This window comes from Sprattus sprattus (genome assembly GCF_963457725.1).
Source record: "Sprattus sprattus genome assembly, chromosome: 9".
Lineage (NCBI taxonomy): Eukaryota > Metazoa > Chordata > Actinopteri > Clupeiformes > Clupeidae > Sprattus > Sprattus sprattus.
The window spans coordinates 11,067,202-11,084,701 of record NC_137928.1 but is presented as its reverse complement, the minus strand read 5'-3'; the positions used below and the strand labels follow the sequence as shown (position 1 = coordinate 11,084,701).

The window sequence follows — 17,500 nt, the reverse complement described above, 5'->3', positions numbered from 1 at the left end:
ACAGGTACACACACACACACACACACACACACACACACACACACACACACACACACACACACACACACACATGTGCACACAAATACATACGCCCCTACACACACGTACACAGCTGTTCTCACGTACTGACTCACTTGAATACTCTTACTTCATAACGCACACACTCAGTCACTCCCACACACTCACTTACTCACCAACTCGCCCTCACACACTTGCTCGTTCTCACACACACACTCACATTATCTGTCTCTCACACACACACACACACACACACACACACACACACACACACACACACACACACACACACATAATTGAGGCACCGTCAGCTGATCTGATCTGAGACATGCCTTGTTTGAACCTGATGACTGAGGGGCTGGGGGAAGGGGGTGTCTGCCCGGGCCCCTCTGGCTAAAACGAAAGTGTCTAATTTTTGACTGATTATATAAAATCGCACAGCTTCAGCACTTGCCAGGCTTTACTTTCAAAACCAACCCCACCCCCGCCTTGCCGAACTCAAGTTGCTGAAATTAGCAGAAGCCTCTCCCTAATGCAACAATCTGCAATCAGCTTTTAAGCCCAGCGGCGGTTCCGAGCGATTGCTTTGGGGAATGAAACACAACCTGGGGCTTTGGAGGTTGCGCTGGGGACATGCGGATACTTTATTTAGACTTCAAGGGCATGTTGCTGAGTAACCTTGCTCATACAGTTTTCAAAACACAAAAAAAGGTCTCCAAATTAAGCACTCTTCTCTGCCAAAAAAATAATAAATCACTGCGCGGTGGTGTTTTTGAGATGCTGAGCAGCCATGTGATTCAAGATTGTCATAAAAATCAAATCTTCATCAGTTAGCCTCAGGGTCCCCAGACAAAAACAGTCGGAGATACTACAAAATGACTGAATTGTTTACACCAGTCGTGTTGCAGTTTGATGTAGGAAATTGGAAATGGAGAATTGCAGCACACATCCACTGCCTCTCTGATGGGTTTCAGTGGTTGGTCAGCAGAGGCGGTGTGGGCAAAACGAAAATCTTTGATGTGAAAAATGAACATCTTTGATGTATCAGACACAGGTAAAAAAGAAAAGAAAATGCTCACCTGTCCTGCGACCCTTTGACAGGCCACTCCTAAGAAAAGTAGTTTAACAGACAATACAATGCTGTACAGCGTTCTGATGTGCAGATCTCATAACATTCTTGTCTCATCATACATCATACACTGTGAAGCTGAAATCTATTCTATTTTATTCTTCCTCTATGTAAAATATTTTCAACAGATTTTCCATGGATTCTCATGCTCCTTACCTGTGTTTAAGCAATCTTCTTTAGATGTGTTTCTGAACAGTTTTGCATGCCTATGCATCACATTGTGAGTAAACATGCCAGACTTTTTTTTTGCCTGCAGTCTTTTATAGGATATATTTTAGCTGAGCTGTTTATCCAGTAGTGCTTCTATTTATGCCTGCGAGAGGCAAGCATCTCTGCAAGGAGGAAAAGTCAAAATTAAAAGTCTCCTCCAGCAGGCTGTTGACATAGAACTTGTTTTTGTCATTAATTATTCACACCACCACTCCTGTTTCTCGCCGCAGACGTAGTGGACATCGCAGATTGGCCCCCCTTAAACTTTGTACAGACAACGTGCCTCAAAGTTGCCAAGCTGCTTTTAACATTTTTTTTTCTTTTTGCTTTTGAAGTTGCCAAAAGTTTTCGAACATGTTTGAAACGGCTTCCATAATAAGCGAGCCATTATAGGCACCGTGCCTCTGCAGGTCCTAGTCATTAATTAGGCAAAAGGGTGTTGTCTCGTGGTAATTACAACACATCAGCAGTTTTGTTTGTTAATAATAAAGCATTTTTCCACTTATCTGAAATAGTAGAATACTAATGCATAGTGCTGAGAGCAGTCTTTTAATTAATTTTCTCTTTCGACACCATTGTGACTGTTGTGTGGGATACGTTAATGAAAACAACAGGCGTATTTTTCTGATTGTGATGGCAGAAGCATATCGCGCTGATATTACCCACCTGTGTGTCTACACGCTGTTTCACGTCATTACTTTTTTGGGACCAGCTGTTAGTTGAAGCCTTTGCAAAACTCGCTTCGTATCGACAAAAGTCAACTTAACACTTAACATCTAAATGGTGGAGAAACAAAGGTGTTTGAAGTGCTGGTTCTCTGTACTCTAGACTGGCAGCCTTTTATACGTCAGTTTTTTTTTTGTTCTTCCCCACCCTCATTTCGTTTTTTTTTTTTTTCATTTCAAAGGGAAAGAGGTCTTGAAAGACTTTAAAGGCTCCAGCAAATTTTCCTAAACTGGGAAAAGGCTTGACTAGGGTCTTGCTCAGTGTTGAATGCCTTACTGCGAGCCTCCTCTTCAGTGCTCCGAGCTCTCGATAGAGAGATGTTTCTTTTATGCCTCGGGCACAGCATTAATCTGCACCACGCGTCTCATTGATATTATGGCGCCGTCTCCGTCGGCAATTACCGAAATGTTCGCCATTGAAAAATCTGCTTCCACAAACCGGGAGTGCTGAGGTCAAGTTATCACTCTGTTTTCCGCCCTCTTTGAATGTGTTCTTCCATTTTTTAAGCGTTCAGTGGTTCATGCAGAGGTCTGTCGTTTTTAAAATGCATTTTAGTGTCTGCCCCTGTCTCGTCACCTTAACAGTGACAAGTGGAGAAATTAAAACAAAACAGAAAGATGGAAACACATATTGATGTAGAGTTTGTGTGCATGGATAATGTATCAGTCGCCACATTTGAAACGATACAAGGGAATTGCTTAATGCTTTTCTCATTAGTTTTTCTATTTTTAAAGTACAGGCAGGTTTTGGTAATGTTTTTTTGTTGTTTATATCCAACAGAGCCGTGTGTGTCGTCTTCATCTTCTGTCTCCATTTTCTGGTGCCCTCACCTCACACACAATTAATAACGTGTTGGAAGTGGAAGCTGTACAGTGTAGTACATTTAACTTGTCGATGCAGCCAATATATCCATACTAAACTAGCTTTAATTAAACATCTATGGGTTGCATTTTTTAATTAATCTTCTGTACAAAAGTGCTTGTGTTGTTAGAATAATTTTTCTCTCCATGCAGGGTCTGCCTGTGTTCAGAATGTATTCGTAAATATATCAATTAACAGAAGCCTTCCTCATAGCACATTTATGTAATTTGCATTCCGGCACAAATGAAGAAATACCGCACTTATTTGTCTGTTTGTGTCTTACATCATGACAGCTAATTAGCGAGCCACATAAAGGCCAGTGTATGTTGTCTTTGAAGTGAGTGATCTCTTTTTCTTCTTCTTCTTCTCTCTCTCTCTCTCTCTCTCTCTCTCTCTCTCTCTCTCTCTCTCTCTGTCCATCTCTAGCACATACCACACTCTGGGCTGATTGTTCTGATTATTTATGGGAAAGTTGGCTTCCCTCAGCTGCCTTCCTTTATTCTTGTGAGTCCCCCCCCATCAGAAACTTTCCGTTGCCAGAATAATGATCATTTGTTTTCCATTTTGCTTGACAGAGTATGATAAGTAACATGGGGAAAAGCTAGCCTCATTAGACTGGACTGCCATAGGATGCTGCATATGATCTATTGATCTATTGCATATGAAGCCATATCAGAATCCAATGACTTACAGGTTGTGATACTAAGCCACCCCCCCCCCCCCCCCACCCCCACCCCCTTGGTCTTGTACTCCTTTGGTCTTGACGTCGGTTACGATGCCTTCGGTCTTTGATGTAACCAGCAAAATTTCGTAAGGCTTTTTAATTGCAGTACACTTCGTTCAATCGTCTGTATGTCTGTACTGTCCGTGTGAAGACATCTGTGCTTGTTGCCTTCGACACATTGGTCTTTGCCAATCAGATCGATTTGGCTGGCTGCACCTTTCAAAACAGACATTGTGCCAAATGAAGCTGATGCTTAGTTGATCTCTGAATGCCAGTGACAGTTGACAGAATGAGTAATTGGTAGATGTAACCACAAAGTTACGGACCTGCCAGCTCAATCTCTCTCTTTCTCTTTCTCTCTCTTCTGCATTTTGTTCATCTGTGGGTCACAATTCACTGATCAAACACAGATTTTTTTTTTTACTGTAATACATTTTACATAAGCTTGGCATCATGTCATGGCCTGAACAACAGTCCTTGATGCAAAGATAGAGTCAGAGGGGTTTGTGAGTTCCTACAGACATATGGTGTGTCACTGTTATTCATCACATTCGTTTTTTTGGGTTAAAGAAAAATAACAGGGATGATAGGCTATATTTTTTTTCCTTCTTCTGTTTTTTTCCCCCTCTTTTCTTTTTGGGGAGTGTGTGCATGCTCTCTAAATTACAGGAGAAAAAGCCAGACAGTGAAAAGCCTTTGATGAGAAGCCTATGCCTGAGTCCTCGTCATCTCAGAAGAAATCTTCAGGCGCCCCCGCACAAAGAAGTGGGCGCGGGCGCGCTCAGAACTCAGCCAAACAATGTGAGCGTTTTCCAGCGCGAGTAAACAAGGCGAGCAACCAGCTCATGCGAGCGGATCATTAGAGAGGCAAACAGAATTGCATTGTGGGTAAAAAGCCTCCCCCAGTGGCACCACACCCCGCTCAGCACCCCTCCACTTCAGTCACCATCGGCAGCCCCTGACCCCTAATAGTCCCTGCGCCGTAAACAAAAATCTATCGATCTGCGGCGTTGCACACTTTTAATTAAGTGTTTCTCTTTATCCCTCTGTTGCTTGGAAATGATTCCTCCACACTTTGAAAAGGAGCAAGGAAGGAAGGTGGCTGTGTTTTTATCCCTGTGTGTGTGTGTGTGTGTGTGATTGTGTGTGTGTGTGTGTGTATGTGTGTGTGGAGAGAGGGAAGACAGGCACCGCTGTCTAGGTTATATCAAATGCTTCTTTGAACCTGTGTCTATTATCCGCGCTTTCAAGGAAGTGTCGACATCCGAGGCATTATACGACGTTTAGTGTCCGACAGGACTCCAGGTAACGAGAGAGAGAGAGAAAGATAGAGAGAGAGAGAGAGAAAGAGAGAGTGCAGGACTTGTGTGTCATTACTTATTGAGCTCCACTGCCATCAGTGGGACTCATTAGGCACAAAGCAGACATATGCCACGACCAGGAGGCATCTGAAGAGTCATTTACAAAAGCCCAGATCAGAGTCACCGTGTCACAGGCAGTTCATTTCTCTCTCTCTCTCTCTCTCTCTCTCTCTTTCTCTCTCTCTCCTTCTTTCTCTTTCACTTACTCTTCAGTCCCAGTCGTTTGCCAGTGTTCTTGCACCTGATGCATGTTTGAAGCAGCCTCTCTTGTTTGCCCACAATCACAGGGATGAATCGCTCCGCACCGCACTGCCCCTTCTCACCGCACAAGCACCAATCTTGCCACAATTTTTTAATCAACGGACTTTGAAATTGATGATCAGAAGGCAGTCACGTCGAAGAGAAAAATAAAAATGAGCAAATGACTCCCGTTTCCATCACCACCACCACCACCACCACCCCTTTCCCCATCACACCACCACCATCCTGTCTCTGTCTATCTCTCTCTGTTTCTTTACACTCCCCCCTCCACCCACCCCCATCCCCCCCATCAATTTCCGCTCTAGCGTCTGCCTCTCTTTAATGCCTAATGCTTTTTAACTGCTGTCACAGGCAGCGAGGTCACCGTTCCGCCGTGAGTCACCTCAATTATTATACAACAATTTCCACTGAGCCAACAGAAGGAGAAAGATAAGTTATGCTCCAAACAGTCTCTTGGAACATCAATGGCCAAGGAAATGAAATACCTGTACAGTATATCAAATAAGATGGGAGCGTGCAACACCCGTTACCGCCACCTTCACATTTTATTATTTTTTTTTATTTCTTCTCACTCTCCCTCTCTCTCTCTCTCTCTCTCTCCCTCTCTCTCTCTCGCTCCCTCCCTCTCTCTCTCTCTCTCCCTCTCTCTCTCTCTCCCTCTCTCTTTTTTATAATCCAAGTATTTTCTGCCTGGCTGCATGGTTCGCCATATATTAGTGAGATTTAGGAGCAGTTAGAAATGAAAGCTGTCTGCTATTGCCACTATGCTGTATGCAGACTGACAATTTATCAGCCCCTGCGAAGCTTTGCATACTCTTGTGGGATGAATATGACCCAAGGTGGAGCCTAAACATGATTGAATTACAACTTCTGAGCATAGAGAGCAAAATGGCTCCCCGACCATACAACTGCAAGCTGATTACATTTCATCTCCATGATTGGTGTGTCAACACGTTAAGGCCTCAAGTATCCGAGACCAACACCACGTCGCAGAGACCGAGAAGTAAAGGGACAAGCCAAAGATCAAAACTCATTTGAGCACTTTTAGTGGAAAGCTTTTGTATTCATGATTAATTATTATACTCCATAGGTTGTGAAGTGAATCATTGCTAATTAAGCATTGAAGTCAATATCGCCCTAACACGTTTTATACGTTTGGTCTATGTATAAAGTAGTTCAAAGATGTAGTGTTCATCTATGCCTTTGATCAAGTTTAATTTCTACATTACACAAAATAAGACATCAACAAAAATAACTCAAAAATACTAAAATTTTATACAAAAATATGAACAACATTTTGACCTTTTCCCTTCCGTCTGTCCTTCTTTTCGTTACGTCCTAGCACCTCTCTTTGATAGCAGAGTGTAAAAAACAAAGACTGAAGGATGGAAGAATCAAGGACAGACATGTATAAGAAATGAGGTGTGCATAGAGACATGAATCACATAATACGCGCGACTGTGCAGAAAGGCAACAGAAGGCTGCGAAACTTGAAACTTTATGAACTATTTATTTTTTGAATTTTCCACTTAATGTTTTCTGGGCCACGGTAAACCATGGATATCTGAAACTGCGGGATACGGGGCGGGATACGGGGGTTCAACTGCATTAATATTTAATGCATATATATTATATATGATGTATTTAGCATTGACAACCAGTTGAGCTGCATTGAGTTGCATCTTCTGGTCACAAAAAGAAAGCTATCCCAGTTTCAGACATCATAGATGGCTGTTTTTTTCTTCTTCTATTTCCGTCCGCTCTCTCCGCTCTTGTGGTTGATATCTAACCAGCTCACAGAGATCCAGGAGCGTCATTATACACCTTTCAATGGCACCCTAATGGGATGTTTCAAAAGAGGTACAAGGACATCTCCTGTGAGGGAGTAAATTAATCCGCTGAGCCTCGGCAGAGCGCTGAAGGGCAGGAGGTCTTCCTCTCCACCAGCCGAGGCCTTCTTCTCCTCACATGGATCCGCTTCAGAACGGTTTGATCCAGGGTGTTTAATCCCCACCTCATTTCCACACTCTCTCTCAGTCACACACACACACACACACACTCACACACACACACACACACACACACACACACACACACACACACACACACACACACACACACACACACACACTTTTTTCCCCTAGCGCATCCCATACTGTCTAATACTGCTTCATTTTTTTTCTCATTCGTCTCTTGATCAGACGACATGACTAACAGAGATTGGACAGTCAAACCCTATGGTGGGGATTTGTCAAGGGGCCGAGGTGCGAATAATCCAAGCTGTCCCTCCGTTTGTCGATGCCAAACATGTGGCATGGGACATTCACTTCCCCCATCGAGTTTCAGCTTGGCGTATATGAGGAGCTTCCGGTAAAAGGCTTGGGCTAAAGTATTTACTGGCTGTGCATACCAAGTTTAGCATGACCCAGGTATTGGATTAACATGGTTAAAATGGGAGCATTTTGAACTTCGTTCGAATATAAATGTAGTCCCCGTCAGTATTTACGCCTGTGCCGGAGGCCTCCGCCAATAGCCCGTAATTTCAAACGGCCAAATGCCCCATTGACTCAGGAACCTCCTTCATCACCTGGCTTAAGTGTGCATTATGTCTGTGCGGTCCTGACGGAAGCCACTTGCTGAAATAAGTAGATGACAGAGCAGGATTATAATACACAATATCGACGCTGACACTTTTGCAATTTATTCCCCCAGTGAATGCAGTGCGTTAGCCCCACTGGCACGGTGGTGGCGGCATCGGCAACGGTGTTATTTCTCACCTAATAAACATGCCGGATGCAGCCGGAGTTGTCTGTTGGTTGAATGCGCCAGGATATGGAAACGGCGGCAGCACAGGGACAGGTCTGCCGCTGAACCGCGGTAAATGAGGTGCCATACTCGTCCCATAGGGTCCGACTGCACCGCATCCATCAGTCTGTCAGCCCGTGTCGCTTCCGCGTCACGCCTCCTGTGAAATGACCTGTCAGCCCTCCAAATTTATTTGTTCTTATCTCGCAGCTCGACTGTAATGCTGAGGACACTGGGACTTAAATCATCCACGCAAAAAGGGGGCTGAGGCACCGTACCTTGCAACCCCTGGGGCTGGAGGAGGAAGGGGGGGGGTGGTTGTGTCACCCTTTCATGGACACAGCATGTAAATGAGGTCACCCAGTTTCACCCATGCTAGCCTAGGTCTTTTTGTGTGTGCGGGTATGTGTTAGCGGGCAGGTCGTGTTTTATTTTTGGCTTTTTCGAGAAACGTGCAAGCACAGCTGAATAACCTCACCTCGGGAGCAACACCGTTCCCAGTGTTATTTTTTTAAGGGCTAATACCAAAGTGAGTGTCAGTGTTGATATGAATATGTTTCATCATGCACCCGTTCTTCCGAAATGTACTCGAAGCCTAGTGCAGCGCGACAAATTAGAGAAAGTTATTAATGAGGAACTTAATTGATTTTCTGTGGAAGGATTGTTTCTTTCCATCAGTCAGACGATGCAGAGCAACCTGTTAGCTCGCTTTATCTCGCATCAGCCTGCGCTCAACAATTCTACTCTCAAATGACTTTACAGTCCAACAGGCAAGTGTGAATAAAGCTCTGAATTAGAGAAGGGGAGAAATACACACACACACACACACAGATGCACACACACACTTCCAGGAACCTCAATCTCTCTGTGCTCTCCCACTCTTTAAAATGGTGAGCACAATTTTTCCCCTCAGCCATTTTTCGGTATTGATTAATAACAGCGCTTAAGGCTCGGCGCGCCAGTGCAGATCGCTCGCCTGGCCCCCGGCATTCGCCAGCCATTATCTCGTTCCCGGGAGGACGCATTGTGGTCAGGACACTTTTTTTGTTCCGTGGGGCGCGGCGTGGAGGGGGAACCTAATCTATTCATCACACTCAGGGATCCTACGTGGCCACTGTAGCCGCATGCTTATCGGATCGCGGCAGGCCTGGCGTCCGGGGATGGGGGTGGGGGCTGGGGGGGAGCTGGTGGGGTACGGATGGCGGTTGCCAAGGCCGGGTACCGCTTCATACCTTTATTTACGCAATGGCCTCTGGGATGGCCTAGCTCTCGGCCGCTCTCTTTCTCCTCATTCGTGTATATTTTTCAGCCTTGCCCAAACGTGTCATGCAGTTCTGCCCGTTCAACAAATTCAAATTTCAAGGGGGGAACCTATTGTGTCGGTGTAGGGAGGAAGAAAAAAAAAGCCCGACCCCTGCGCTTGGCAGCAGGACGGAGGTGGAATTCATCTCTTGCCAGTGGAACTTATGGACCATCCATATATTTCACTCCCAATTCATTGCTGTTAAAGTGTGTTGAGGCACGTGCCAGTGTGCAGCGTGAATGTAATTCATTGTGCCGCATCCAATGACGCTCAAGTTTCCAAGCCATTGTGCCGCCGCCGCGGAGATTGTTCTGTAAAGTTGCATTAAGAGTTGGCAACTCTGTGAAAAATCGCCCCTCTCCCCGGTTTAAGCACCATGTGACAGGGGAAGGATTTTTGGATTATGAATATCTTTGAACCTGACGGCATCTCATTTATGGTGAAATGCGAGCGGAGAGATATTTTGAAGTCTTAAGGGATGAGTCCATCTGTTTGATTCATTGTGTCGCTCTCCACACAGGCCTGGTTAGCCTCAGTAAATAAGCAATTGTGGCACAACACGCCAGCTCATTGCTCTTGTTGTGCTAATGCAGACGTTGTATACGGCCTCGATGGCATGAGTAATTGCGGACGCTAGCGTAACACGTCGGGTTTCTCAGTTGCCACTGTGCCGCTCACAGTATTGGGAATAATAGAACTGCGTCTCCATTCTTTCCCATTGGTTTCTGCTCATTTGGCCCCTACCGGCATGATTTGTTTTTGTGTGCATGGCACATAAAGCCGAATAAACTCTCCCACTTGCATGCCAAGCCAACGTTTCTATGGCAACGCAGCCGTACTCGCAGCAGCAGCCATAGCTCTTGGAGAGGAAAAACGTTGAGGACACTCGGGCCATAGAATAAAAACTTAAAAGCTCTTTCCCTCTCCGAACTCCCCCCGAACCTCAGAAAGAGGGCCCCTCTGGGATATCTAATCCCTGAGAGTAAGCACGGCCCAAGTGATCATCCCTGATGTCGTTTGCGTATTTTATTTTTCAGCGCGAGTCAGCATGTTATGAGCAGAGTTCCTGCAGGTTACGGTATGTGCTGCCGCGTGCTTCCTGGAAGGAACATGCAGTCCTGAGCATGTCACACTGAACAGCCGAGCGCCGCTCAGCAGGGTTCTATCCAGCAGAAGGGGTGCCTTTAGCATTGACCTCTCCGGCACCGCCACCAGGGCCACGCTCTGCACCCTCCATCGAGCCTGGGCTCCCTGACTGGAGTGCATGCTTAATTGATTCCTTGATGAAATCCAGTCAGTATGGACGGAGGAAGAATGGCATGTCCACAGGGTCCCAGGTGGGGTGGGTTGGTTCCGGGGGGGAACCTTGAAATGGTCTGGCCCTCCACTTATGACGCAAAAGTTGTTCTATCTGCTGTTCTCTGCCATGCAAACCTGTTCTTGTTTGGTCTGTGGGTGTCAATGCGGATCGATTGTGCACAGGTCCATTGAGTGTAATGCTGGAGGATGGCTTGACAGATTCTTCTCTGCAAATGAGAATGATTCAAATATTTTCCATCACAGATTTGTATCCCTGTTAAGCACTTCCGATTATGTATACAGTTCATGTATTGACAGTCTCTCTCTCTGCATGTGTGTCTTTTTGTTTGTGTGTGTATGTATATGTTTGTGTGTGTGTGTGGTTGTTTCTGTGAGTATGATTATGTGTGTGGGTGTGCTCGCTCATGCGTGTGTGTGTGTGTGTGTGTATCTGTATCCCTGTGTGTGTGTGTGTGTGTGTGTGTGTGTGTGTGTGTGTGCGTGTGGCTGTTTCTGTAAGTGTGTTTTTGTATGTGTGTGCTCATGTTCACTCATGCGTGTGTCTGTATCTGTGTGTGTGTGTGTGTGTGTGTGTGTGTGTGTGTGTGTGTTGCCTTTGTCCACCTCAGCTGGGAAGTGTTGCGTTTCCTGCTGTCTAACCTGCGCTGGTGGATGGATGAGTACCGCTTTGACGGCTTCAGGTTTGACGGCGTGACCTCTATGCTTTATCACCACCACGGCATTGGTAAGTCCCTTTTAGTGTCTCCATAAGCTGTTACACCCCACTGTAGCATTAGCCTCATAACCTCAGCAAGTTTCAAGGATTCCTTTTTTTCAATGGTGACTTTTAATGCATTTTAGGATGGAGAGAGAGAGAGAGAGAGAGAGAGAGAGAGAGAGAGAGAGAGAGAGAGAGAGAGAGAGAGAGAGAGAGAGAGAGAGAGAGAGAGAGAGAGAGCTGGAGCAGCATGAGCTCCTTGTAACAAAATTAGCCCATGTCAGTCACGCATACAAATAATTATGTAAATTGCTTATGTATAGCTGGGTGTCTTATAAAAGTTCTGGGAACACAGCAAGCTCTCCAGCAGGCAAGTAATTAAAGAGCCGGTCAAACGCAACTGCCTTCATTTTGCTTGACTTTTGACCCAAACATGTTTGCATTTGGCTGTCTGTATGTGTGTGACAGTGTTTGTTTGTGTGTGTGTGTGTGTGTGTATGTGTGTGTGTGTGTGTGTGTATATGCGAGCTTATGCATAAATGCATGCTTGATGCATACATTATCCTGTGTGTGCATATCTGTGAAGGACAACATGTTTGTGTGATCACCATATTTTCCATAATATGTACAGACTTTGTGTGTGTCCGTGTTTGTGTCTTTCTTATATCTATACCGTAGGCATTGGGTTCTCCGGGGATTACTCTGAGTACTTTGGTCTACATGTGGATGAGGACTCTGTGCTCTACCTGATGCTGGCAAACCATATGCTGCACTCTCTCAATGAGGACTGCATCACCATAGCAGAGGTAATATGTTAACTGTTGCATTGTTGACATTGTCTCCCAATCACATATGTTCTGTTGAGATACCAGCTGGAACAGGTCTGGGACCTGCAGATCAGGCCCGGTGTTGCAACTTGGGCTGTACATACAGTGTACACATATGGACCCATTTCTCTCATACAGCTAATGAGCGCCCATATATGCACACACACAAACACGCACATGCTAACGCACACGCACACACGCACACGCACACGCACACGCACACGCACACGCACACGCAAGCGCACGCACACGCACACGCACACGCACACGCACACGCACACGCACACGCACACGCACACACACACACACACTCACACACACGCATACACACACACACAGATACACACCGCAAGCACACATACATACATACACACAAGTTCAAACTCCTACTCACACATACATAATTGTATTAAGATGCCTTCAGGCACATGGAAACACACCAGATGTGTATTGTAGTGGAGTTGTAGAGCTGAGGGTCTCAGCTATCACTGTTATTTGTTATTTGGTTATTTGTTTGTATGTGAGTCTGTCTGTGTGTGCTGTATGACACACTTTCACCCGAAAGGACACACACAACCCATGCACACATGCACACATGCACATTTACTTAGAATCCAACACAACCCAGCAAACAGTGTAGTGGTGACAACTATGGCTCTACCACCGTAAAGGTGAATTAACCTCTACAGCCACACGCATACAATACATTCAATTACTCCAGCGTGACACTGTCTCCGACCATGATTAATGAAAGCACTTACTATCCTCGTTACTATTTCCCTCCTACCCTGGTAATTAATGAACAGTGTTCGGCGCTAATGGCATTTTGCTGTTGTTTGGATATGTGTTTCTTTAAATGGGATTTTTTTTTCTCTCTCTCTCTCTCCTTCCCTTTCGTTTATTTATTCCCAGTAGAACTGTGTGACACGCTATAGGTGATGATGCCATGGTCACTCCACATGTAAATACAGTGCAGGGGGTCGGGGTGGTGATTTAATTTGGGGTTTGGCGGTTTATTACAATGCCTCAGACCAAGGAGAGGCCAGGGTCAGTTTGCCTGAACGAATGCAGTCCTGTCGGTTCCCAGTACGTCGCCTGAGCCAGTGGGCACATTTGTCCGAGGATGCCTGCAGTTCACGGAGAGCATTTGTTTATGGGAACTTAAGTACTTAAGTGTAATGCCTCAGGGATCACAGATATGTCTTTTTATTTTTAGACTACGAGGTCTGTGATATTTTTTATTTATTTTTTTCTGACAGGTGACTGTATAAAGCACTAGAGCGTAATGTCTTGCAAATCACTCTTGCGGCTTTGATAGCCTGCCCCGGGTGAAGAGGCTTTTCTCAACCTCCCGCTATTCAACCTAAGTGTTTGTTTGTTTTGTGTAGTCTAGAGAGAAACCTGCAAATAAGGGTTAAGCAACACTTTGCATATGTTGTGTACGACAAAATGGCAACAATCAACTCTGTGGATCCGGTCTATAGCATCACAAAGTGTATGTAGTTGTGTCTTAGCTAAAGCAAGAATGGTTTTGCAGTGGCAAACACAAAAGGGTAGCAGTCTCATTTACACAAAAGCAGGAGCGGTAGGCAGTTGATAGATAGAAGCTTAAATGGTATGTAGCTGTATTTACATAAAAACAAGAATGCTAACGGTTGCATTTATGTGGAAACATGTGGTGTGTGTGTATCCCGCTGCATGGCGACCTGGTCTAATGGAGCCCTCAGCTGTAACATTTCCCTTCTGGTGGCCAGGAGCCTCAGCCAGACACAAGGACAGAGGGGGGGTCACAGCTGTCAAAACACACACACACCCCCAGTGGAGACACACAGTCTTGCTACTAGCAGTAGCACACTCTGTGCAGCGCTTGTCAGTGTCAGCCCAAGATGATTGTCCTCGTAGCAGCGAAGAGATCTGGTCAAGGCATTTAATAATAGCTGATCTAGCTGGATATCCCTGAGGTCAGGCCCAGTCAGTGTGTGAGAGGGTATGCTGCAGGTGGTGTGTGTGTGTGTGTGTGTGTGTGTGTGTGTGTGTGTGTGTGTGTGTGTGTGTGTGTGTGTGTGTGTGTGTGTGTGTGTGTGTGTGTGTGTGTGTGTGTGTGTGTGTGTGTGTGTGGGAGTGTATTTCAAGTTCTGAGAGACTGCTCTGTTCCCTTTACAGGATGTGTCGGGGATGCCAGCCTTGTGTCGTCCGCTGTCTGAGGGAGGCTGTGGCTTTGACTATCGCCTGGCCATGGCGATCCCTGACAAGTGGATCCAGGTAGGCCTTTATCTTTCCTTTACCTCTGCCCTCATTCACCCCACCATTCACATAAACTGTCCCTCTCTCTCTCTTTCTGTTCTTTTTCGTACACACATATGCGCATTAATAAACACATTCAAGTGCCCACAAACTAATTATCACACTTTTACCAAAATAAAGGGGAATTAGTCTTGGATGGCACATCGCAGTGATTTCATGGCATGTGATATTTTCAGGCGATGTCTCAAAACATGGATCCAGGCACCCCCCAACCTTGTGCTTTGCCAGCTTTGCCTACTAACAAGCTGCCACTTCCTTTGCTTTGCTTTCTGACAGTTTCCCTTATAGCAGGCGGCTTCCTCAGCTGGTTGTATTGTTTAGTTTGTCCTGAGCATGATTTCCTCACGCAGGAAAGAAAAAAGCTCTCTCCCTCTCCCTCTCTATCTCTCTCTCCCTCTCTCTCTCTCTCTCTCCCTCTCTCTCTCCCTCTCTCTCTCTCTCTCTCCCTCTCCCTCTCTCTCTCTCTCTCTCTCCCTCTCGCTCTCCCTCTCCCTCTCTCTATCTCTCTCTCCCTCTCCCTCTCCCTCTCTCTCTCTCCCTCTCTCTCTCCCTCTCTCTCTCTCCCTCTCTCTATCTCTCTACCTCTCCCTCTCTCTCTCTATCTCTCTACCTCTCCCTCTCTCTCTCTCTCTCTCTCACCCCCTCTCTCTCTCTCTCTCTCTTTCCTTCTCTTTCCTTCTCTGTCTTCTCTGTTCACCTCTCATCTCCTGCCCTACTCTGAACCCAGTGATGTCATGTATTAGTTCCACCTCCTGGTTCAGGAATTGAGCTAATTAGTAAATCCAGATGGTTGAAGTAAAATAGTGTGTGTGTGGGGGGGAGGGGTTACTTGCTGGAGCCGGACCATACTCCTCGAGTTGAAAAAAAAAAAGAAAAGAAAGTCATTACGGGAGCGGCGGTGCACCTGAGCACAGCCCAGCACTGCCCAGCACAGAACTGGCCCCCCTCTTCCAGATGTGAGGTGCACACTAATCCCACTAAAGGTCTCAATTCATCTACTGCTCCCCCCCCCCCCCCCATCCAGCGCCTCCACCTCCACCTCCCTCACCCTCCTCACCATAGCCCAGGGTTGCTAACTGTCAGGGAGACGTGTGCTTGATCAATGGAGCACCTCCGAAACAGAGGCAACCTACAGGGCTAATAATGCCGAAAGGCCCAGAGGGGGGAGGGGGGGGGGATGGGGGGTGAGGTGTCCAATACCTGACCGTCCACTCCATCACCTTAAGCTGCGGAATGTTCCAGGGAGCCCCTATCAGACCCCCCCACCCCACCCCCCTCCAAAAAAACAAACCACGTGCCCTGACAATAATTGCCGGCGTGCCCGTACTGAAGAGTTGTGTACTCCACTGGGAGTGGGAGGGTTTGTACATACAGAGGCAGAAGGATGCCTACAAGTGTGTGTTTGTGTGTGTGTGTGTGTGTGTTTGTCAGAGAAGCTCCGGGTGTAAGCAAGCACTCAGAGACGCGCTCGCCGTTTGATGAATTCGAAAGCCGCGGGGAGCCACTGAAAAGGAATGCTCACAGCAACCCGCCTTCTCTCAGCATTGCAATCTCTCTCTGCTTACATAGGTGTAACATTTACCACAAAAAAAAGAAAAAATAACAGCTTACTTAATTTTCCTTAGAGTATATCAGATCACCTTTGTTTAAAAGAGACTTTGAAGACTCTTTCAGTTCATCTTTGTAAGCAGAAATTTCAAAAAACGCAAAGCGAAGTCGCTGGTAGCATGTTGCATTAGGTAGGTGTGCTTCATTTGGCCGATGTATTGATCTGTCTTTTGATGGTTACGCTGGGGCTCTCTTGCAGTTAGTATTCAATGGAGCATGCTTCATTAGAAGTGTTCTGTGGGTATTTTCTTTAATCATTTTGTATTTTCAGAGTTTCACTTCAAACAGTTTCGCACTGCTCGGCTGTTAATGTGCCTATGCATATTCATGGAGGGGAAAAAACGATCCAGTCTGCTTTTCAAAAGCTGTGAAAACACACATTCATACACACACACACACGCACATACATACACACACACACTTTCACGGTTAGACTATGTTATTCTTTCCCAGATAACCGTTTTCTCCTTTTTAAATTAAGCAGTTAAACGTCTTTTTTCCCCATATTTCTTTCATGAAACTTGCCACCACCAACAACAACTACTTCTCACATTGTTCTGTTGTGTCATAGCACTGGAAAGTTCCTAAAGGGCTAACTCTGCCTCGGAATTGCGTTGGCAAAGAAAGCGATGCTGTCCTTCAGTAGCATATGCGTTTTAATGAGGAGAAATGGTACGCTGTGCCACTTAGGTGACAAAAGCCAGAATCTAATGCTCCTCTCTCCCTCTCTCCCTCTCTCTCAGAGGTAGAAAAACATGTATGTGTCATATATAATCACACACACATGCATTTCCTTCTAATTCTCTTTCCTTTCCTCCCTCACTCTTTTGTTTCCTCTCGCCGCTCTCTCTCTCTCTCTCTCTCTCTCTCTCTCTCTCTCTCTCTCTCTCTCTCTCTCTCTCTCTCTCTCAGCTGCTTTCTAAATGTACTAAATGTGAAGAGGCCTTGTGATGGGTTAGTGTTAAACTGGGCAGCAATTGAATTAATGGAACAGGCCATTTTTTGTTCTTTTATTTATTTTTTTTATTTTTTTTCTCCCCATCTGCTCTCCTGTTCCGAACCTTCTTCCATCTACATTAAAATTGCTACTTGCCAGGACTAGTAATTATGAACATCTAAAATGGTCCACCTGAACAAGCCCCAGGTCTTGCTGTAAAGAGGGACTTAAGCTACTTTACAGGCTTTTTTTCCTCGCCTTTTTTTGGCACTCACCTTTTTCTATAAGCCACAGGCTTTTTCGCTGTGCTCATTTATCTGAGGGCGTACCAGTGAGATTCATTCCCTTATGCACTCATTCCTTTTCTCATTTATGCAGAAATCCAATCATTGTTGTTGAAAGTGGTGAC

General features: G+C 45.7%; 1 protein-coding gene across 1 annotated transcript in view; it reads left to right on the top strand.

Annotated features, from left to right (window-relative positions):
* The window catches only part of LOC308370682 (1,4-alpha-glucan-branching enzyme-like), a gene marked incomplete at its 5' end in the record, with an annotated part of 106,770 nt that overhangs the window by 38,733 nt on the left and 50,537 nt on the right, over positions 1-17,500 (top strand). The window contains 3 exons of the mRNA XM_080845383.1: positions 11,327-11,442; positions 12,094-12,221; positions 14,406-14,504. Of these exons, the coding sequence (XP_080701509.1) occupies positions 11,327-11,442; positions 12,094-12,221; positions 14,406-14,504 (343 nt within the window). The remainder of the gene's footprint in view (positions 1-11,326; positions 11,443-12,093; positions 12,222-14,405; positions 14,505-17,500) is intronic.